A 23,439-nucleotide genomic window follows, 5' to 3' on the forward strand; every position below is an offset into this window, starting at 1 on the left:
AATGGCTAGCTATAGAAAAAGAGCCAGAGTCAGTTTTTTTTGTTGTTGTTGTTGTACGATCAACTCCTTGCTTCTTTCAAAAAGCAAAAGTACATTGTTGTGTTACTGATTATCTATATCTGAGATTTTTCATTACTATAATAAGCATTATATTATAATTTTCATAGTATTATGTAGATAAGATATTTGTCATCATTTTTATCTCCATTTTTACTGAGATACAAAGTGGTTTTGAGGCTGGCCCTAAGGGAGAAATGCAAAGGAAATATAGAATTAGGAGCTATACTGCAATAAACAAACACTAATTTATCTACATTTTTATTTGTTTTATATAAAACAAAGCATCCTTTTATATTTTCCCTTCATCTTTATTAAAATATGCTCAAAATTATGTCTTTTTAAAAATTATCTTTGCATTTCAAAGAAGAGAAAGGATATGAAAGTAGTATAAAATGTGACAAATGAAAAAAAATTGATTTTATGACAAGAATTTTATGTTTGAGTCTCTTCAAAATACTCCCATATTTTAGACCCCCAACATTCCCTCTCAGATTTGACTTGGAAGAAGGGTTGGGGGAAATGGAATCCTAATTATCCATTCCTTAAGTAAAATTAACTCAGAAGCTGCCTATCATAATCTGTGCCCTCATTAAGAGATGATATACCTCTGCTTCCTTACAACAAATACCCTGTCTGCACCACCCTATTAGATTATAGGCAAGAAGCCAGGGCCTGGTCTGTATATAGCTGAAGTTAGAACTTGCTTCTCTGTCATGTCTTCAAGGCTTCAACTTTCTTAAATGTAAGAGGAAGGGCAAGAAGCATAATTGGATAAAGTTACTTCTTTTTAGTTGGCATCAAGCAATATTGAACCAAATGGTTTTATGGAATGTGGGCGGGGTGGGGTGGGGGTGGTGATTGCCTAGTTCAGCCCTGAAAATGCTTCCCTACCTATTTTTTATTTGTTTTGACTGAATGGAACTTCTTCATTTGCCCAAAGTTTGTTGTCCAAAGGTTGAGTCAGTTTAAATTTTGACCTTTTAAAAAACTGCCAGTGAAAATTGTATGGCATGCATTTAAAATATTAACATGGTCAGCCTAGGAGGGATTGGGAGGATGCTGTAGGCCAAGGGACTTATAGTGAAACTTGGTTCTATTGAGGAATGAAGTCTTTATGTTCTGCTTAGAAGGTTATTTTGAAACTGCTAAAGAAAAATTGGTTCTGTGTAGAATTGATATGGCAGCATTTTATAAACTAACTTGTGAGCCATTCTGCATGTTACCTAAAGGAAGGTAATGTTTAGATTTAGGGGTTTGTGTGTTCATTTGGGCATGCCTTCTGCCTGTGAAATGAGAATCCAAAGGACTTAGGAAAAGAAGGACCTTCACCACCCTTGAGTGATTCATGTTACTCAGTGTATCCTACACCAAAATTTACCACCTCTTCTCCTCCTCTTCTCTGGAATGCAATAACCTAAAGTTGCTCTCAAGTCACTGGCCTTTAAAACTATTGTCAGGGGCAGCTGGGTGGCTCAGTGACTGGGAGACGAGTCTGTCCTACATTCATATCAGGCCTCAGACACTTCCTAGCTGTGACCCTGGACAAGTCACTTAACCCCCCTTGCCTAGCTCTTAGCACTCTGATGCCTTGAAACCAATACATTGATTCTAAGTATTGATTCTAAGATGGAAGGTATGGGTTTTTTAAAAATAAAAAAAGAACTGTCATTGACCTTCCTGCATGACTTAAGGCCATGTACCATTCCCAAAGGCACTGCAACTCTGGAGGTGACAAAGGAAGGAACCTCTGTGGAAAGCCTTCAAGCTTTCCTATCTTTTTTTTTTATTCTGAAAAATGTTTGTAACAGACTCAACAAAAATGAATCCCATCCTTCCCCTGTCCCTCAGTTGTTCTAGACCAGCCCTGCACTCTGCCTCCTGAGAGTTCAGCCATAGTAACTTTAAGGATCGGACATCACTCAACAAGTTTTTAATAAGCACCTCATATGTGCCTCATATACAGACCTAGATCATATGTGGCTTCCAGGCTATTCCACTGCAGTTTTTTTAATAATTTGGCTCCCATCAACAGACCACAAAGAGTGGGCCTGGCTAAGGACCAATGTCTAAGCCCCTGATTTCCTTGCCCCTTTCTTTTCAGGCCTTGCTGTAGCCTCAGGTAGAATCTGGGCCTTTGAGGACACCCAGGCCTAGGCAGGGAAAGCTGTCTGCACTTGTCTAGCTTCAGGGCTAACACTTGAGCGCAACTTTGGTCTTTCATGATTCAAGGGTTACAGAAAATAGGAGGGAGACTGGTAGTAAATTTGATGAAGGATTCATGGAATGACACCAATCATTCAAGGGTGGTGGGGAGAGGGGTCCATTACTTCTTGAAGTCTCCCTGGAAAGACTGGTAGCAAGTTCCCTCTGGATATATATTTTTGGTGGCAGTGATGAGAGCCAAATTAGCTATTAAAAATCACAGTAGAATAATGACTTTATGATTCCTATGCTTAAATACATCCAGTAGTTTCTAATTGCTTTCAAAATAAAATATATCTTCTCTTTTTTTTCTACCACTCCCAACCCCCCACAAATATCCAGATCAAGTGTTACCTTCCTTCTTGAAACCTTTCTTGATTCCTTCTCCTCCCCTTATAAAGTGATCCTGTCTTCCTCAAAAGTCTTATACTAGGGGACAGCTGGGTAGTTCAGTGGATTGAGAGCCAGGCCTAGAGATGGGAGGTCCTAGGTTCAAATTTGGCCTCAGACACTTCCCAGCAGTGTGACCCTGGGCAAGTCCCTTAACCCCCATTGCCTAGCCCTTACCACTCTTCTGCCTTGGAACCAATATACAGTATTGATTCCAAGACTGAAGGTAAAGGTTTAAGTCTTATACTATATGTAGTCTCATTTTTCATGTGTATTCACCATATTATATTTTACCTACACTATTTTTTCTTTTGGGGGGGGGGACTTAAACTTTTATTACTAAGCTTAAACAACAAAGTGTATTTCCATACATAAAAGCAAAACATGCAAACAAAAAATTGGATTCTTAATGAAACAATGAACTCTACTTCATACATTTGCTAAATTTAAGTATATAATTCTATATTTTTCACTTCAAAACATTTGTCATGCTCTTTTTTGAGCTCCTTCTATTCCCTTGTGTGAATTTAAAATACTACAATGGACCTTAAGACATCATCATTGTTAGCACTCCTTTCTCCTCCCAAACACAAAGTAGTGGGAGGTCTTGTAACACAAACAAAATTAATCCATAGTGGCCATGTCCAAAAAATGTTGATCTCTTTCTCTATCCTTAGTCCATCTCTTCTGTCTGGAGTCTTGGTTGTTCAATTTATCTTCATTAGTTTCAAAGTTGTTTCTTTACATTATTCTTGTATTGGTTTAAATTCTTGATTCTCCTTATTTCACTCAGTGTTAAGTTCACACTATCTCTTTCATTTCCTACAATGCAATAAAAATTCCATTATGTTCATGTACCATTTATTTGTTCAACCATTTCCTAATTATCCAAGAGGCTATCTAACTACTTCAGAATCAGGAAGTCTTTCTTGTGACTTTTCCCTCCCTAATACTTTTTCCCTCTTAACAATTTTTTTATATTCCCAATAATTTCCTATAATATTTTTTTTCACAGTGAAGTGATACATATCATACATTCTTGAAGAATATTGCCAGCAGAATACAGACTAATAAAAAGAAAAAAGAACACAGACTCTAGCAGGATGGATCTATTTGCCTTATTGTCTAAGAAATGATGGACCTAGTTAAATATAGATAATCTTATCACCAGGAAGTTGATTGAGCACCTGGGTATAAAGGCAAGACTACTCATGGAGAACATTTGCTGTAGAGTTATGACAGATATAGGAGTTACCTATATCTGTGAAATCTTGACTCTTTCAAGTATTGAAATAAGTAACTCATCTATTTAGTGTCTTGAATTCCCTCTGAGATAGTAATTTCTGCATCTACTTTTGATTCCAACCCTCCCATCTTTTCTAGCAAATTGTCAACACAATTATCCTCTCCCTAATCTTCATTCTCCATCTATTAGATTCTTCTCTGCTACCTACAAACAAGATCAAGTCTCTATCCTCAGAAACAACAAGTGCTTCTCAAGGCTGTCATCCTTATAATCATCTCTTTCACAGACAAACTTTGTCCTCTCCACCCCTCCACCCCTGCTTTTACTTCTTTTCTTTCCTCTTATTCCCTTCTTATACTTGAAACTGATCTTTCCAGTGTTGTTAGCTATCTATTAATTGCCAGATCTTTTCTCAGTTCTCATCTTTCTTGACCTTTCTGCAATATTTGATATTGTTTACTATCTTTTTCTTCTAGATTTTTATGACACTGTTCTCCTAGATTTTTCCTTTTAATTGTGTCTGGATGTCCCTCAAGACTATTTGGCCCCGAACCCTTTTCTTTTTTCTATATTCTTACTTGGTGACCTCATCAGCTCCCATAGGTTTATTCTATGGAGATAACTCCCATATCTATATATCCACTTCTTTCTCCTATGCATCACTTTCATGTCTCTAGCCACCTTTAATACTTCAAAGTAAGTGTCCCCTATGTACCTCAAACTCACTGTATCCAAAACAGAACTCATCTTTTCTTCTAGATCTAACTGTCTTTCAAACTTGCCTATTACTGCTGAGAACACCACTCTTCCAGTCACCCAGGATGCCGGATATCTATTCATTTGTTAAATATTCTTGTTTTTACATCCATTTCTTTCATCCATCCCACTACTTTTATTAATACTACACTGGATAAGTTACTCTCTCCTTTTTGGCACTTTCTAGATTAGAAAGAAAAAAAATGATTCTAGTTAGTCTGTTCTTTGATTTATGCATCTCTTCCACTTTAGTTCCTGAATTGGAGCTTTGTGTTTTAACTAGGCTCCACCTTCTGCTATAATTTTGAATGATTTGGTCAGCCTTCTTTGGTTTCACTCTGGGTTCCTAAGTTGTTCTCTACCTCACAGAATTAGGTCCCCTGGATCTTTGAGGTGTCACAGTAATCATGTGCTTAGAGACCTTGTAGCCTTTGAGCCTATGATGTCTAGGACTGGAGACTATAGTTAACATGGTAGTCATTGCCCTCTGCAGGCACTCCTTGAGACTTTCAGGCTGCATTTTTAACTGGCCCATCTCTGGTCCCACTGATAGCCTACCACTTTGTTTGCCTGAACTGACATTGATTTTGCTTTGGGACTTTACTTTACCCTTACATTTCTGGCTGGTTTTATTATTATTTTGTTTTATTTTTATTTTATCTTAGCATTTCTTGGATGGAAGAATTGACTGTAGTTTCTCATTAACTTTAAATTATTTAGTCTGGTTTGAACTCCTGGGTTTTGCTAGGCTGTGTGGAAACTGGGCGTTATGCCTCCATTCAGGCAGCCATTTTGGCCAAAAGTCTGTAAGTTCGGTTATAATAATAATAGTAGCTCACTTTTATATGTCATCGAAAGGCTCACAAAGTACTTTCTTCACAGCAATCTATGTAGGTTGTGTATGACTTGATATTTTGTTATTCATTCCAGTCAAACTGACTCACTGGTTCTAAGAAATGATGCTCCATCTCTTACCTTCATTTTTCTATAATATCTGGAATGTACTCCCTGTTTTCTTTTTCCTCCTACAATTCAATTGCCATCTCCTACACAGGATCTTACTTGATCATTCCCAAGTTATTGGCACTTATCTTCCTGAAATTACTTTTATTTATTTAAACCCTTACCTTCTGTCTTAGGCTCAAAAATGTATATTAGTTCTAAGGCAGAAGAGTGGTAAGGGCTGGGCAGTGGGGGTTAAGTGACTTGCCCAGGGTCACACAACTAGGAAGTGTCTGAGGTCATATTTGAACCCAAGACCCCTGTCTCTAGGCCTGACTCTCAATCCACTGAGCTACCCAGCTGCCCTGCCTGAAATTACTTTTTATTAATATGTGTTTCCTTGGGCTCAAAGTCATGGTAGTATTTCATTGGCTTGTGTTTTAATTCAACTTTATTTTCAATTCTGAATCTTTCTTTTTTTTCTCCTACCCATGGAGAAGGTTAAAAAAAAGGCATTACAGATATGCTGTATAGTCCTGTGTTAGCCATGTCCAAAAAAGGGTAAGAGGAGTAGAAAAAGAAAATCTACTTCAGTCTGTACTCTGATTCTATAAGTGCTCTGTTTGGAAGTGGATAGCATGTTTCATCCTGTGTTCTTTGGAGCTGTGCCTGGTCATTGTGTTGATCAGATACTAAGTCTTTCACAATTGATTATAATTTTTATTGTCTAAATTGCCCTCTTGGTTCTGCTCACTTTACTTTGCATTTGTTCATATGTCTTCCCAGGTATTTCTGAAGCCATCCCCTTCCTCATTTCTTGAGTTCAATAATAGTATACCATCACATTCATATACCATAATATTGTTCAGCCATTCCCCAATTCATAATTATCTCTTCCTTTCTCAGCTTTTTGCCACCACACAATAAATTCTTTTGTACATGTGGGTCGTTTTTCTTTGATCTCTTTGAGATAAAGGCCTAGTAGTAGTATTACTAGGTCCAAGGGTATATACAGTTTTATAGCTTTTGGAGCATAGTTCCAAATTGCTTTCCAGAATTTTTGGATTAGTTTACACTCCCACCAACAGTGTTATTTTCTGACAGCCCCTCTAGCATTTGTTATCTTAGCCAATCTAATGGGCATGAAGTGGTACATGGTACCTCAAAGTTGTTTTAATTTGCATTTCTCTAATTATGAGTGATTTAAAACATAGTTTTATATATCTATTGATGACTTGGATTTCTTCCTCTGACTATTTATCAATTGAAGTATGATTCTTTTTCTTAGGAATTTTAACACTTCCAAATATATAGTATACACATCACGCACACATAGTTTCTAGTTTATAACTATAGTAAGCATGCTTATTTGAGAGAAACAAATTCTCATATTAGCGATGTCTAAAAATCTAGTCTTATTCTTTTCCTCTCTCCTAGTAGAAATAATACCTTTATCAATAAATTTACTACAAAGAATTTTTTGAAGTTTCCTGCTTTTCCTCTAAACTTTTTTAAATTTTATGTAATTGAATTTATCCACTTTACCTCCTGTCTGTCTTGTTTGGTCATGAATTCCTACTATCAATATTAGAAATAAAAATATAATACTTTTAAGAGAGAAACTAATTTTAACTGTTACAGTACCTTTTAGCAAAATGTATTTTCCCATCCGTTGTTGCTTTTGCTTTGTCTGAGATCGTGATTGACATTGATAAATTTGATTGATTCTAAATGCTCTATTGATAGCATCTAGAAGAGTGCAACCAGAATATTTAAGGGCCTCAAGTCCTTACCATCTAAGGATTGATTTTATGAGTTGGAGATGTTTAGATTGAAGAAGAGTGGACTCAGGGCGTCAGAACATAATAACTATTTTCATGCACTTAAAAGTGCGTGAATGTGGGAATTGGATGAGATTTGTTCTCTTTGGTTATAGAAAGCAGAACTCGATAATTAAAAAACATTTATTAAGCTGTTCTTCCAGACACTGTACTAAGGGGTGGGGGTGGGGGGGATATAAAGAATGGTATAAGAGAGTTCCTACCTTCAAGGAGCTCACTATCTGAGGCAGCCAGATGGCATGGTGGATAGAGAGCCAGGCCTGTAGGCAGTACATCTTGGATTTGAATCTGGCTTCAGACATTTCCTAGCTATGTGACCCTGGGCAAGTCACTTGATTCCAGTTGCCTAGGCCTTAGCACTTCTGATTTGAAACAAATACTTAGTATTAATTAAGACAAAAAGTAAGAATTTAAAAATTTTTTTCACTGTCTAATAGGAAACAATACATAAAAAGAAGCTTATGGGAGAGGGGCAGGGAAGTTTTTACCATCTTAAGAGGCATGATTAAGACTTCTAGACAGGGTAAGAAATGATCTGAAGAGGTGTGAATCATGGGAAATGATGAGATGAAGTCCCTGTGTAGTCTTCTTGTAGTAAAGGATTAGGGAGGAGTTCCCCAATGTTCTCCTGTCAAAGAAAGAGAGGGGACTCTAGGAGAGTGATGGTGAACCTTTTAGAGATGGAGTACCAGGTCATACCCACCCCACCCCTAGTGCCTTACTCCAGACAGGGGAGGAAGGAAGTGCTCCTTTTGGCTACTGGGCAGAGGAGTGGGTGATGGGAGAAATGACCTTAGAGGGGAGCAGCCCCAAATCCCTCTGCCTTTCTAGTAACAAATTCTGGTTGGCTACAGCAGGTGTGCCCACAGAAATAGCTCTGCATGACCTTTTGGGCATATGTGCCATAGGTTTGTCATTACAGGTCTAGGGGCAGGAATGTTGAAGAACTGGGAGTTTGGGAGTTGATTTCATCTTGCAGAATAGAGATCATGAAGTGCAGGTCAGCATGGAAATGAACTAGAGCAGGGCATGAGTGGACGTTGGAAATAGTCAAACTTATACTTGATATCAGAAAAAAACTACATAATCAGTAAGAAATTATTAAGCGTTTTCTCTGTACCAGTAACTCCATTAGTCACTGAAGATTAAGACAAAAATGAAGCTGCCCCTGCTTTCAAGAAGTTTAGATCCTAAAATGGGCTCCCTTGTGAGATAGCGGATATTACCACTTGTAGGTCTGGAAAGCAAAGGCTGGTCTTTTCAGTTGTATCAAGTACAGGTTGTTTTTTGAGTGCAGGGTGAACTAGACGACTGCTGAGGTACATTCCCTCTCTGACATTCTCTTGATTCCTTAGGTGCTTTTTGCTTTTTCAGCAGAGGTTGACTTGTATTCCTTCTCTGCCTTTCTGGTTCTCTCTCCTTTCCTCCTTTCTCCTTCCCTCTTCTCTCTTTTTCTTTTCCTCTTCCCCCCACCCCCTCCTTCTTTCTCTTATTTCCCATCCCCCCCCCTTTCTCTCTGCCCCTCTCTTCTTGATGGGCTTTGTGGGTGGTGAAGATCACAGGGAATGAAACATTAAAAATGAATGAGAAGAGCTGGAGTAGTTTGTCTAAGGATAGTCATTGAAAGGGGTGGGGTGGAGGAAGTTTAACAAAAGGCATTGATGTTTTAAATGCACAGCAATAAGATCCATCAATAATAGATGATGTGGCATAGAGCAAATGTGCCAAATTGAGTTATTACAGTATATGGATTAGTTCATAGAGAAAAAAATAAGCTGTAGAGCTGGTGTTAGAGATTCCCTGAGTTCTTCTGATTAAAATTTACAAGAATTATGTTCATATTGACAAAAGCTTTTATAACTTCTACTTGAAAGCATGAAAATCTTTTACTTTAGAAAAAGTTGCAGTTTAAATTTTTTGAAATATTTTCGGAGAAATTACTCAGTATGAATAAATTTTTCTTTCCTTAATTAGGAGAAAATAATTTTCTGATATTCCACCCCTTTAATGATTATGAGTAAGTATATCTTTTCATGAGTGAAATGGAAGCAGAATTGAAGATGCAATTTTATGAAATCATTGATTGAGAGTAGAAAGGGAACATTGAATGTCATCCACTTTATTCCTCCCTGCCTGCCCACAATGCCTATATTTTCTAAATTGGAGGGATGAAATGACTTGCTCATTGTCACAAAGATGTAGTAGATAGCAAAGTAAGGATTCATACCCCAGTTCTCTGATTCCAAAGCCAACACTTTTTTTACGTGACTCAATATTTTTACTGTTTACTCTTACTCTCTAGTCATCTTCATTTTCTCTGTTCATCCTGTAACTTCCTATGTAAACAATTCTGCACTCAATGGAATCTCCTAAAATATTCTCAAGCCATACTTTGGAATATGTTCATCTAGACACTTTTTAGAATGGTATCATTCCACACATGTGTTATGTATGAAGTCACCTTACCCAGTAGAAAACCAGACCAAGAAAAAATCTTGACTGTAGTTTTTCCTGTAGAGATTATATCCCCCTGAAATTGAAAAAGAGACGAAAATTTGTCTTGGGTAATTAGAGTTCTTTATTGGTATAGAAGAGTGAGAATAAAACTTAATATTTTGAACATAATAATTGTAACAGATGAAGATGTGTGGGAGTCTAAATAAAATGTTTTAAGTGAGAGGAGGAGAGAGAGAAAGTAAGTTAGAGTTGTGGGTTTCTGGATTGAAATGAGGGTGTTAATGAATAAAACAGATTCTTGGTTAAGATTAGTGAATATTTCCATATGTTTTATACTGAAGCTTTTGTTTGCCTCTCTCTTAGAAACTGTTATTGAGAGCTGGATAATATCAGTGCTTTTCTTTCTGTCCCAACCAAATGGCTTCCTCTTAGTTTTTCCTAAGGTGAACAAAAACTGCTTATTTCTGGAGATGATGCCAAACTGGTTTAAATTTAGTTTGGTAAACTAGAAAGACAAATTGCTTGGCTCTTTGAAGCAATGTTCATTTAATCGTTGACTGCTGATGGTGTAATTCTTGAGAATAAAGGTAGTTATTATATAAAAACTTCCAGTTCTATTTCTCATGATTGCTGGCTTTCATGTTAACTCCTAACTTGCTCAGGTGCAGAACTAATTTGAGTTGCTCTTTATCATTTATTCTCGGTATCATACTTGTCAAACTTTTGAAAGTTAGAACCAAGAAATTTTATTTTATAGACTTGATAAATGCCTACCTCCACAGATTTTATTTACATATGAAGTTCTTAAGTACAACCAAGTATCTGAAATATCATCTTTAGTGTCCTGTTCCTCTAGGTTGTTATAAGGTGTTGAAATATGAGAAGACTACTAGTGAAATGAAATTGTGGTTCAGGGTAATTGGGGGTGGGGAAAACCCAGCATTTTCATAGTGTATTGTCTGCTTTTGAGCTGTGTTTTTCAGTTCCAGCTGCAGACAGCGGATATGAATTGTAAACCAGCTGCTATGGTACAGCTGGTTCAGATCTGATTTTATAAGTGCCTGAATGAAGCAAAATGAAATGTCTGGAAAATTCCAGTCAGGCAACACCAGTGGGAACATGTGAAATTAAATCGTGTGAGCAAATGTGGGCTTAGTTGGGCAAATGAGGCAAACTTGACAGTAGGGGTGAAAATCTGTACTATGGAGATTGCATAGTAAAATTGCTCCAGTTTTTAAGAACCTTTCTAGCAAAGGTTATGCTTCTGATTTTTTTCCTTAACCTCATTGGGCCTCAGTTTTTCTCATCTGTAAAATGAGGGAATGGACTAGATGTCCTTTAACATTGATTTCAGTGCTAGTTTCTGTGGTCCCTTATGATAGTTTCCCTCATTTGGGGACATAAGGAAAAAGTGGAATAAGATATTCATGATGTTAAAGATTAGATAAAACTTCAGAATACAGTTAATTGGTTATTCAGAATTGATCTATTCTGTACAAAGAAAAAATATACTACATATATGGAACCAGACGACCTTATTTTCAAATCCTCGCCATGCCACTTTCCTTCTAGACTTCATTTTCCATATTGGTGAAATAAAGGAGCTAGGTTAAATTGCCTCCGAGATCTCTTGTAGCTCCAAATCTAGGACTCTAGGATCCTTGTCTTGTGTCAGTCAGTAAACATTTATTAACACCTCCTATGTGAGGCACTATATTAAATACTGGAGATACAAAGAAAAGCAAAAGACAGTTCCTATCTTCCAAGAGATCACACAAAATAAAACAAAAAAAATGTGCAGATTAGATATTTAGGGAATCAATTGAAAATAATCAACAAAGGAAAGGCACTAGACTTTGCAGGAATTGGAAAAACATTCCTCTTCCTTCTTCCTGTTGCCTGTCTTCAGTTTGTTAACAATTCTATTGAAAATCATTTGCTGCTACCCAATGGATCTTCTTCCTTAACTGTGTAATCTCTTGTTTTGTAGTAGTTCAGTTAATCAAGAGTTGGCTTGAAAAGGCAAATGTCCAAAATGAAAGTGATATTCTAGGGAAATGTTTGCTGTAACAAGGTCAGGCTCTTTCTACCCTGCCAGCCTGCTTTGGAAGTATTATTGTTTACTGCTTCCCCCATGGGGATGTGATGGGAAATGTTTCCAACTATCACTTGATTTCTCTTTTAGAAACACATAGTTGATAACTGTTATTGGGATTTCCCCCACTTCAACTCTTAACTTCTAATCTCAATATTTATATTTGGCAATGGATGTGACTCACACTTCTGATGTGGCCTGATCTGATTACTTTCTAGTCTTAAAGGGGAATAACTCCTTATTAGTCCAGCATAGTATTATGTTCTGGCTTTGGAGTCAAGAGGACCAAGGTTTGAATCCTGGCTCTTTCTCTAATTAGCCATGACCTTTGGGTAAACTATTTAACCTTGAAAGGCCTCAGTTTCCTTCTCATTAAAATGAGTGCTTGACAGGTGACCTAAGGAGTAAGGAGGTTCCTGAAGGACTCCTAAAGTCTCCTGTTAGCACAATTAATTTAGCAGATTAGTTAACTGTCATTTTAAGAATTCCTTTTTGGGAGGGGGCTAAGAATGGCAAATAAGTAGGTGGAAATAAAAAGAAGAGGGAAGCATGACTACATTAAGTGGGTTGAGGAGAGAGTAAGAATTGACTCGATAAGAAACAGGCTCTGCACTTTGGTCAGAAGAGTGGGGTGAGGTAGTAGTATAAGAGCTATATGTATATTTGAACTCTAATTTTTGAGCCTAGAAATTCATAATATCTAATAGGATGAAGCAACACGGCTAAAATTTGACATTTTAGCTTAGCACATTTTTGTAGCTCTATTTATTACCTATTGAATTATATTCTTGAAAGCATTTTGGAAAAATAAAGCAAAAACTTTCCTGTGAGTAAAGAAGGGTTCCTAACTGTTGTACTAAAATGACATTGTGAAAGTATCAGGCACAATGAGAATAAATGATTTGGTGTTGAAGGCAAGGGTTGTGGAAGAGGCATGAAGGAAGAGAGAATTTTCATGCATGCAAGATAGAAACTGGGGACCTGATATGCCAATCATGGTGAAAATTCCAAAACAGAATGTTCCCAGGAAAGGCTATTGGAGCCTGGCCAGAGGAGATGAACTGAGGAACTTCTTCTCTGGTGTTTCTGACCAAGGGAGGGTCTGGCTTTTTCTGACCTAGGCAGAGAGAGACCTTTGTGGCTTCAGAGTCTGGATTTGAATTACTCAAAGATTATCCTGACTGGTTTAAAGAAGAAAAGAAGAAAAATACTTGTCCTCCACACTCTCTGACTGTCCCTGAGTCACAGTTGTGACAGGACTGGCATTTCCGGAAATTCTCCTATCCCTCATTATAGATTAGGGAAACCCTCATCCCTCTCACCTCATCTTACCTCAGTTCTCCATCCAGTTGTTCCCTTACTTGAGAAAAGAAGAGTAGAGAATATTTCTCTGAAATCTCATAGTTCCCCTGAGTTACTTAGAAGGTGGCTGACTAAGACCAAGGGAGGGGTATGAGTGAAAACTGGAAGGTGAAGGGATGGGGGGGGGGTAGGAAATATCTTGATCTATTAGCCATCAATAGTGATCAATAGACAACCCCAGAGTAGTCCCCTCTAGTAGCATATCTCTATCTCTGAAGAAGTACCTCTATCTCCATTATAACTAGGCATCCTCAGGTTTCCCTAGCATCTCTCTATAGTCACTCCAGAATACCTATCTCCATAACAACTAGGCACCTTGAGGTTTTCCCTAGAAGTATCTCTCTAGTAAGCCAGAGTATATCCCAGTTTTTGTAAATAGAAATATACTCCATCATATCATTTTTAATACAGGGTACAAGATGTCTCGAGCTACTCCTTCTTCCCAAGTAAATATGATCCCCTGTCACTAATATCATGACTGCTGAGTAGCAGAATACCATGATTCTGTTTTGTTTTGTTTTTTAATAACACCTTTGCCTTCCTATTTTCCACAGGTAACTATTATCTTCAAATCCCACCATGAGTGTACCGATCAAAAAGTGTACCAAGCCGTGACCGATGACCTGCCTGCAGCCTTCATCGATGGCACCACCAGTGGCGGAGATGGTGACGTCAAGAGCCTGCACATTGTCGAGAAGGCAAGTGGCCTCCATGTGGAGATGCACGCCAGGTATATAGGGACCACCGTGTATGTGCGGCAGTTGGGTCGCTACCTGACGTTGGCAATCCGCATGCCCAAGAGCCTGGCTATGGCTTATGAAGAAAGCCAGGATCTACAGCTCTGCGTGAATGGCTGCCCCCTGAGTGAGCGCATTGACGATGGGCAGGGGCAGGTGTCGGCCATCATGGGGCACACGATTCCCCGCACCGCCTCCGCCCAGGCCTGGCCCGACTATACACTGGAGACCGCCACTACCCGATGCCACGAGAAGATGCCAGTGAAAGACATCTATTTCCATTCCTGTGTCTTCGACTTGCTCACCACCGGGGACGCCAACTTTACTGCGGCCGCTCAGAGTGCCTTGGAGGACGTGGAAGCCCTGCACCCCAGGAAGGAGCGCTGGCACATCTTCCCCAACAGCAGGGCCGGGGAGCTCCTGGGGAGCCGCGGCCTGGCCGTCACGCTGAGACTCACGTGCTCGATGATCCTCGTCGTGTTTTTGTAGGGTTGTTTTTTGTCTATAACAAAAGTTTTAAAATATATATTGTCATAATATATTGAGTAAAAAGATAAGAGTATATATGTATATACCATGTATATGAAGGGATGTTTGTCCTGGGACACCCACCAGATTGTACATATTGTGTTGGACTGTTTTTCATGTATGTTGGATGTAGTATTCTTTGATTGTATCAATTTTGTTTTGCAGTTTTGTGAAATGTTTTATAATGTCCCTGCATTGGGACCTGTTAGAAAGCACTTTATTTTTTATATATTAAATATTTATGTGTGTATATGGTTAGTATGTATAGTCCATTCACCCAGACACCACGCCCAGCACTCCCTCTGAAGAAGGCCTACTTAAGGCGCACATATGCTCATCGCTACTATTTTTTTAGCTGATTCTTAGTGCTGTGTTGCCAAGGACTTCAATTTTCACGTTCGAGAAAATCATTCTTTATTTTTATAGATCGTTCATTTAAATTTTTATTTTCATCCTTCTTCCCTCTGTTTTTCACCGAATGATGAACATATATGTTTATCTTAGACTACTGAGGAAGAGAATCCAACTGCCAGTCTTACAGTGATATTTTTGCCATTCTTTAGAAAGAAGAGAGGGGCTCTTTTGATTCAAAATATTTGTTCTCTGATGGACTATCCAATTCTTTTGAATATCTTTCCTGATGTCATCATTTTGTTTCTTAGTTTTCCTGGCCCTCTTTTCCCTTTCCACGTTTTTTCATACATTACCTTCCCCAGTTAGGACTATGTCTATACATAAAAGATGAAATGGAACATGTAAACAGTGACAATACAAGGTTTATGATGCTGACATAGCAAATTGGAGATGGTTTAAATAATAGTTGCTGCCCAGGTCATGCATCAGCTTCCCTTCCAAAACCTTCTGCTGAAATTTAGAAGTAGTCATGTACTGTGTGGGAGCCAGAGCTCTGATTCTTGTCTCTCGATGCATCTGTCCCCTCCCCTTCTACAGCTAAAAGAAAGAGCAGAATCAGATGAATCTTTGAAAGTATAATCTTGAATCAAGTGGAACTAACACAGCTTTACTGCATTTCGATGATTGTAATATACAGATCTGTGTTTAGCTTGTGTTTGTCAGCTGACTGCCTCCCTTTTCTACACAACATTCCCTGTAGGCAACAAATGACCAAGTCTTGCTTTCATTTTTCCAGCTGAGGAAGCTGGCTGTAATTCCACACAGCCACCATCTTGAGTGATTTGAGGCTTCTTTGTCCTGAGAAATGCTGGTTTAATTTAAGGCAGTGATGAGATAGATATCTTTGGCTCCCTGTCAGTTCATGTATCCAAGAGCTTGAAAGAACAAGTCAACGCTAGGTCTGGGAAATTTGTTGAAAAGAATCCTGGCTCTCACATGAAATAAAACAGCTCCAGAGCTAGAGACTACAAGGTTATGGGAACTTCCAGATGAAGAAATTCCCTCTACCAATGCAGGTGAGCATCCTCTCTGCAACTCATAATCTAAGAGAGAGATGCTGTGTGGGGCACTTGGGGGTTATATACTTTGCCTAAGGACACAAAATTATGGTGGACCAGAAGTGAGACGTACATATGCTCAGAGCTAGTTGAATGGAAGTAAAGCTTGAGAGGATCTTAGAATTGTTCAGTCTAGCCCTCTTGTTTTACAGATGAGGAAACCAGAGTTTAATTGCCTTGCCAAAGTCACATAGCTAAGTAATAGAACCAGGGACTTGAACCCAAGTCCTCTGCCTTCAAATCAAGCGCTATTTGAATAAATTTGTTTTAAAGAAAAATATTTATAAATCATAGATTTTGCACAAATCATTATCAAGTTGAAGAAAAGAGCTTTTCTCAAAGCAATAGGTGAGATCCTAAAGGCTTTTTGGACTGAAAGATGTGGCCCTGTTCAGGGGAGGAGTGTGCCTCTATTAATGATTTGGAAAAAGAAAGCTGAGCTTTGTATTTCACATTAAAGGAAAAATGGAAGTGGTCTGTATTCCTGCACTATAGGTAGAAATACCTAGCTGTCTCACAGTATTCTTAGCCAGTTCTCTTGCTAAAATCCTCACACAACCACTTTTCTATAATCCTAGGCCCCACAGATCAGTATGTTTCAGAACTGGAAGTTCTTCCCTAGGGGAAGAGTTTAGTTCATTTAATGCTGTTTCTTCTCTAGGGTTTCTGGAGAAAATGTTAACTTGCACATGTTGGTTCCTGAAATACACCATTAGCCCAAAAAATTCCCTTTCACCCCAAGCCTGTGGGTAGAGAGTCTGAAGCTGGCAAATGGTCTCCGGGGGGAACTCGAGCGTAGAAGGAACACGGATTTTCCACAGATGCTTCCAGTGACTGCCTTAAGAAGCCTTCAATTCTTTTCTATTTCTTTGTGTGTTTGGAAACCCCCACAATGTGTTTGTCAAGACTTTGCAGGAAACTTTTAGATGTGGTTCATGGATATACTAAGTATTTGTGTAAAAGAGTGAGTGTGCAGTGTGTAAATACTTTAAATTATTATGCTAGAAAAATAAAGTTACATACCCTGCTGTGGAATGCTTGTCATGGTTCTAGTGACACCTGCTGAGAATGCAGAGAAACACAGGTGCATGAAGAATGTTTAAAAAGCAGCCTTGCAGCCTATCAGATAACCAGCCACCTCCATACTCAAAAACCAGTGGCATTTGCTTCTTTCTTCCCTTCTTTATCTTCGGAGAGTGAAGTTTTTTTCCTTATGGGGTGGGTGGTGGCTTGTATGTAGGTTTGTTGTGTGTGTGTGTGTTTTTTTTTTTTACAAGTCAGAAGACTGTCAGAGCTGGAAGAAATTATTCATTTCAACTCTTTCCTTTTAACAAATGAGGAAACAGGCAGCAAATATTCTGTGAGATGTAACTTCAGTAAGAATATGGTTCCTGTGCAATTTTTAAAAAAACTTTTTGCCTTTGAATCAATACTATCAGTTCCAAGACAGAAAAAAACAATAAGGGCTAGGCAATTGGGGTTAAAGTCACTTGACCAGGATCACATAGCTGGGAAGTATCAGAGGGCAGATTTGAACCCAGGACATCTAGGCTCCACCTCTGACTGACCATAAAGCCATCTAGCTACCAAAGACTTTAGATAGTTCCTTCATTATAGTATATGTTGGAAAGATCAGTAAGCAAGAACAGAGCTTAAGGATTACCTTTTTTTTTTCATTTTTTCTTAGATGACAATGAATGAGAGATTTGAGTGCAGTCGTTTTGTAAGCTAACAGACCAAGAGGGAAAAAAAAGTTGCCTACAATTAACTTCACAATGTCCTTATAACAAGATTAAAAGGAAGAAAAGCAGTTTAACACATTTAAAATAAAAGTCTGAGAATGTATGTAAATGTTCCAACCCAAGTTCTCCCACCTCTGAAAAAAAGGAAGAAAAATACATTTTCTTTTTTCTTAAAGATGAGACTTGATCACTAGAATGTATGCAATGTTCAGTTTTAAGCGTTTCAGATTTGTTCTTCTATTTACAAGATCTTGCATGTTTTTTCTTCAGTTTGCCTCAGTTCATGTCTTCATGTGTTTCCTTGCAACCATCTCCTTCATGAGCTCTTTCTCCGGTATCCCTCTTCCCTCATCTCCATAGTACTTCATAGCACTCTCCCTTGTTACTTGTGAACATGCTTGACCTACAAATATCTGCTCCTAGAGAGCCAGGCTTATGTCATTCATCTGTTTTTGCCCCAGTAATACCTACCATAATGCAATGAATAGCTGTGGAACGAAGGAACAGAATCAATCAAATATTTTTTTATTACAAATGTTGCTTACTTTTAGCTACGTGCAAGCACGTTAGAGATACAAGACAGTAAACAATAACAATTTCTGCCTTTGAGAAGCTTAACTTTCTACTGGACACAATAGACAAATCGATACAAGATTGTTTTAGGAGAGGAAGAGCACTAAATTTTATTTTTACTTGGTTTTTCTCAGTAAAGATGTCCTAAAATTACTGTCAAATCCCTAATTGTCTGAATATCAAAGCAGGCTTTTTCCTTCATTATTATCCATTTGTATTTATCCGGTGCTTTACAGTCTCAAGATATTTTCCTATATAAGATCTTATCTAGTCCTCTGGGTGGACTGTTAGTGCTATTTCATTTCACAAGTGAGTAAACTTGGGAGTTAAAGTGACTTAATCAAGCTCACACAGTAAATGATAGAGCTAGGATTCAATCTCAGATTCAGTGCTATGTTATTCTGCTTCCATTTCATTGATTAATTCAAACACAGAAGTCATTATTACATCTTTATTGCTCAGATGCATCTTTAATGAATTCCTTTTGAATTTTCAAAGCTCTAAAAATCACCAAGGTTGTCCTATTATCAACTAAATTAAGATAGTAATGTGATATTCATCATAGAAGGATAGGGACTTGTTTTGTGATTATTGGTCTGGGGAACTCCCATGTAAACATAGATGGGGTTTCTTCTGTCTAGGTCTTAATTGTCTAGCACACTGCAAGTTTTAAGTTACTTGCCCACACACAGAATATCAGAAACAGAACTTGAACCCAGATTTTCATCCTTTATCATATACAAAGATAATATAAGTGACTAATGGGGGTGGAGGGGCATGTTCCAAGTTGTCTTTTCAGGAGCACTGATTAAATGTCTTTGCCCTGTTTTTTATTATTCTTTCTTTGTATTTATTTAGATTTAGATTTATTTATTTTTCTTCTTTCTTTCTTTTTAACCTGTGTGTATTTTCCAGATGACTGAAACCAGAATGAAAGTTGGGATCAGTAGCCATGTTGCAGACTGATGCTAAACCAGCTGTATAAATGTGTTCGAAGGGCCTTTTAAAATTTAGCTGGGACAAAGTTAACATCAACCCATTCAGCAGACCACTAGCAGAGAGGGAAGCCACATCAGTCACCTAGTGACTCCCAGCATGATTTACTTATGAAGAGAATTCCTCTGTCATTCAAGACCCTTGTCTCATTGCCCTACAAGAATGTGATTCTTAATTTATTCTCATTCTACCCCTGCCCTCTGTCTTTCCCTGCACTCTTAACTCAGGGCCAGCAAGGATCAGACAACCATTGATCTCTTAAATGAAAGTACTATAGCTCTTACCCCAAGGAGTGTGACTTAGCATGGTTCTCTAATGAATTTAGGATGAAAGGAAAGAAGGAATTAATGGTCATTACTATAAATAGGGAGAAGATAGATTCACCTGTAAAATCAGAGGATAGCAGAATAGAATAGACATCAAAACAAAATGAAAATCAGCCTAAATATTATCTTATGACCTACCTTCTATACTCCCCATTCTACTTCTGGACAGCTCTAATTGTTTTTCCTTATATCAATTTGGAATTTGTCTCTTTGCAGCATTTGACCCTTTGCTCCTTGTTCTGCTTTCTAGGATCAAAGAAAACAAGTCTCTTCCAAATGAAGATATCTGTCCTATCTTCTTTAAGCTAACTGTTCCCAATTCTTTCTTCCCAACAAATCCTAAAATGGTATAGACTTGAGGCCTTTTGCTATCTGAAACAACATTTTTTTAAAACCCTCACAGAATTCTGTCTTAGAATCCATAGTAAGTATCAGTTCCAAGGCAGAGGAGCAGTAAGAGCTAGACATTTGGAGTTAAGTAACTTGCCCAGGCCCACACAGCTAGGAAATATCTCAGGCTAAATTGGAACCTAGGATCTCCCATCTCTAGACCTGGAGCCACTGAGGCTCCTAGTTGTCCCCTCTCGACATTCTTTAACTTATTAAGATCCTTCTTAAAGTATGGCACCCCAAATTGAACACATTAATTTCAGATTTGGCCCAACTAGTGGGACTATGATTATCTTGGCCCATTTCTGTATTATTCACAGCACAGAATCCCTACAATCTGCATTTAAACATTAAAGGGAGACCTCACCTCTAATGAAGAGGAAATTAAGGCAATCATTTAAAATTATTATATAACAATAAATGTGACAATCTAGGTGATATGGATGCATATTTACAATATAAATTGCCTAGATTAACAGAAGAAATAGAATACCTAAACAACCCCCTATCAAAACAAGAAATTGAACGGCCATCAAAGAATTCCCTAAGAAAAAAATCCCCAGGACCAGATGGATTCACAAATTAATTCTATCAAACATTCAAAGAACAACTAATCCCAATATTATATAAACTATTTGACAGGATAAGCAAAGAAGGAGTTCTACCAGATTAATTTTACAACACAAATATGGTACTGATTCCAAAGCCAGGCAGGTCAAAAACGGAGAAAGAAAACTATAGAAGAGTCTCCTTAATGAACATAGATGCAAAAATTTTAAATACAATACTAGCAAAAAGACTCCAGCAAGTGATATATAATTGAAAATCTGTTACCCTAAAAAAGAACTATGTATCCCAAGAGCCTACTGACTTCCTGTCATTACATAATTCCGGTAGACAGGATAAAGGCAGTGGGCATTGAAGCTTTTCGTCTTTTGATTTTTTCATAATGTAGCATTAGCAGTGATGGTGGTAAGGTGGGGAAATTTTGAAAATGGCTAAAGAGTCATGGGCATGTGGCTTTTATTTTGTATCCTCTTTATTCCTTGATTCTAATGATCTTTTTAATAAACCTCATAGAATATTTTTATTATTAAGATATGATTTTAAATTTTACAATGATCAGGAGGGTTATTCATTATGATCAGGTGAGATTTATACCAGGAATGTGAGGATGGTTCAATATTAGGAAAATCATCCACATAATTGACGATATTAATAAGTAAACCAGCAAAAATCACAAGATTATCTCAAGAGATACAGAAAAAGCCTTTGACAAAACACAACACTCATTCCTATTGAAGACACTAGAAAGCATAGGAATAGAAGGGCCTTTCATAAAAATAATAAACAGTATATATCTAAAACCATCAGCAAACAATATCTGCAATGGGGACAAACTAGAAGCCTTCCCAATAAGATCAAGAGTGAAACAAGGATGCCCATTATCACCTCTATAATTTAACATTGTACTAGAAACACTAGCAGTAGCAATTAGAGAAGAAAAAGAAATTGAAGGTATTAAAATTGGCAATAAGGAGACCAAGCTGTCACTCTTTGCGGATGATATCATGGTCTACTTAAAGAATCCTAGAGAATCAATAAAAAAGCTAGTGGAAATAATCAACAACTTTAGTAAAGTAGCAGGATACAAAATAAACCCACATAAGTCATCAGCATTTTTATATATCTCCAACACATCTGAGCAGCAAGAATTAGAAAGAGAAATTCCATTCAAAATCACCTTAGACAACATAAAATACTTAGGAATCTATCTGCTGAGACAAACACAGGAAGTATATGAATACAACTACCAAACACTCTCCACACAACTAAAACTAGACTTGAACAATTGGAAAACACTAACTGCTCATGGGTAGGATGAGCCAATGTAATAAAAATGAACATCCTACTCAAACTTATCTATCTATTTAGTGCTATACTCATTGAACTTCCAAAAAACATTTTTACTAAATTAGAAAAAAAAATAACAAAGGATCAAGGATATCGAGGGAAATCATGAAAAAAAAAATACAAAGGAAGGAGGCCTTGCAGTCCCAGATCTCAAACTACATTATAAAGTAGTGGTCATCAAAACAATTTGGTACTGGCTAAGAGACAGAAATGAGGATCAGTGGAATAGACTTGGGGTAAGTGACCTCAGCAAGACAGTCTATGACAAACCCAAAGACCCCAGCTTTTGGGTCAAAAGTCCACTATTTGATAAAAAAAAAAAACTGCTGGGAAAATGGGAAGACAGTGTGGGAGAGATTAGGTTTGGATCAACACCTCACACCCTACACCAAGATAAACTCAGAATGTGTGAATGACTTGAACATAAAGAAGGAAACTATAAGTAAATTAGGTGAACACAGAATAGTATACATGTCAGACCTTTGGCAAGGGAAAGATTTTAAAACCAAGCAAGACTTAGAAAGACTCACAAAATGTAAAATAAATAATTTTTACTACATCAAATTAAAAAGTTTTTGTACAAAAAAAACCAAGATAACTAAAATCAGAAGAGAAGCAACAAATTGGGAAACAATCTTCATAAGAAAAACCTCTGATAAAGGTTTAATTACTCAAATTTACAAAGAGCTAAATCAGTTATACAAAAAATCAAGCCATTCTCCAATTGATAAATGGGCTTGAGAGATGAATAGGCAGTTCTCAGCCAAAGAAATCAAAACTATTAATAAGCACATGAAAAAGTGCTCTACGTCTCTTATAATCAGAGAGATACAAATCAAAACAACTCTGAGGTATCACCTCACAACTAGCAGATTGGCTAACATGACAGCAAAGGAAAGTAATGAATGCTGGAGGGGATGTGGCAAAGTTGGGACATTAATGCCTTGCTGGTGGAGTTGTGAATTGATCCAACCATTCTGGAGGGCAATTTGGAACTATGCCCAAAGGACGATAAAAGACTGTCTGCCCTTTGATCCAGCCATAGCACTGCTGGGTTTGTACCCAAAAGATATAATAAGAATGTATGTACAAGAATATTCATAGCTGCGCTCTTTGTGGTTGCAAAAAAAATTGGAAAATGAGGGGATGGCCTTCAATTGGGGAATGGCTGAACAAATTGTGGTATATGTTGGTGATGGAATACTATTTTGCTAAAAGGAATAATAAAGTGGAGGAATTCTATGGAGACTAGAACAACCTCTAGGAAGTGATACAGAGCAAAAGTAGCAGAATCAGGAGAACATTGTACACAGAGACTGATACACTGTGGTACAATCGAAGGTGATGGACTTCTCCATTAGTTTCAATGCAATGTCCCTGAACAATCTGCAGGGATCTAGGAGAAAAAAC

General features: G+C 37.6%; 1 protein-coding gene across 6 annotated transcripts in view; it reads left to right on the forward strand.

Moving 5' to 3' along the window:
* RGMB (repulsive guidance molecule BMP co-receptor b) overlaps positions 1 to 17,123 on the forward strand; it is a 33,609-nt gene extending 16,486 nt beyond the window's left edge. For all 6 annotated transcript variants that reach the window (XM_007486582.3, XM_007486584.3, XM_007486583.3 and 3 more), the window contains one exon: positions 13,906 to 17,123. In XM_007486582.3, coding sequence (XP_007486644.1) covers positions 13,906 to 14,577 — 672 coding nt within the window. In that variant the 3' untranslated portion in view covers positions 14,578 to 17,123. The remainder of the gene's footprint in view (positions 1 to 13,905) is intronic.
* The last annotated feature ends 6,316 nt before the right edge of the window (positions 17,124 to 23,439 follow it).

The sequence above is a fragment of the Monodelphis domestica genome, chromosome 3 (genome assembly GCF_027887165.1).
Source record: "Monodelphis domestica isolate mMonDom1 chromosome 3, mMonDom1.pri, whole genome shotgun sequence".
NCBI lineage: Eukaryota > Metazoa > Chordata > Mammalia > Didelphimorphia > Didelphidae > Monodelphis > Monodelphis domestica.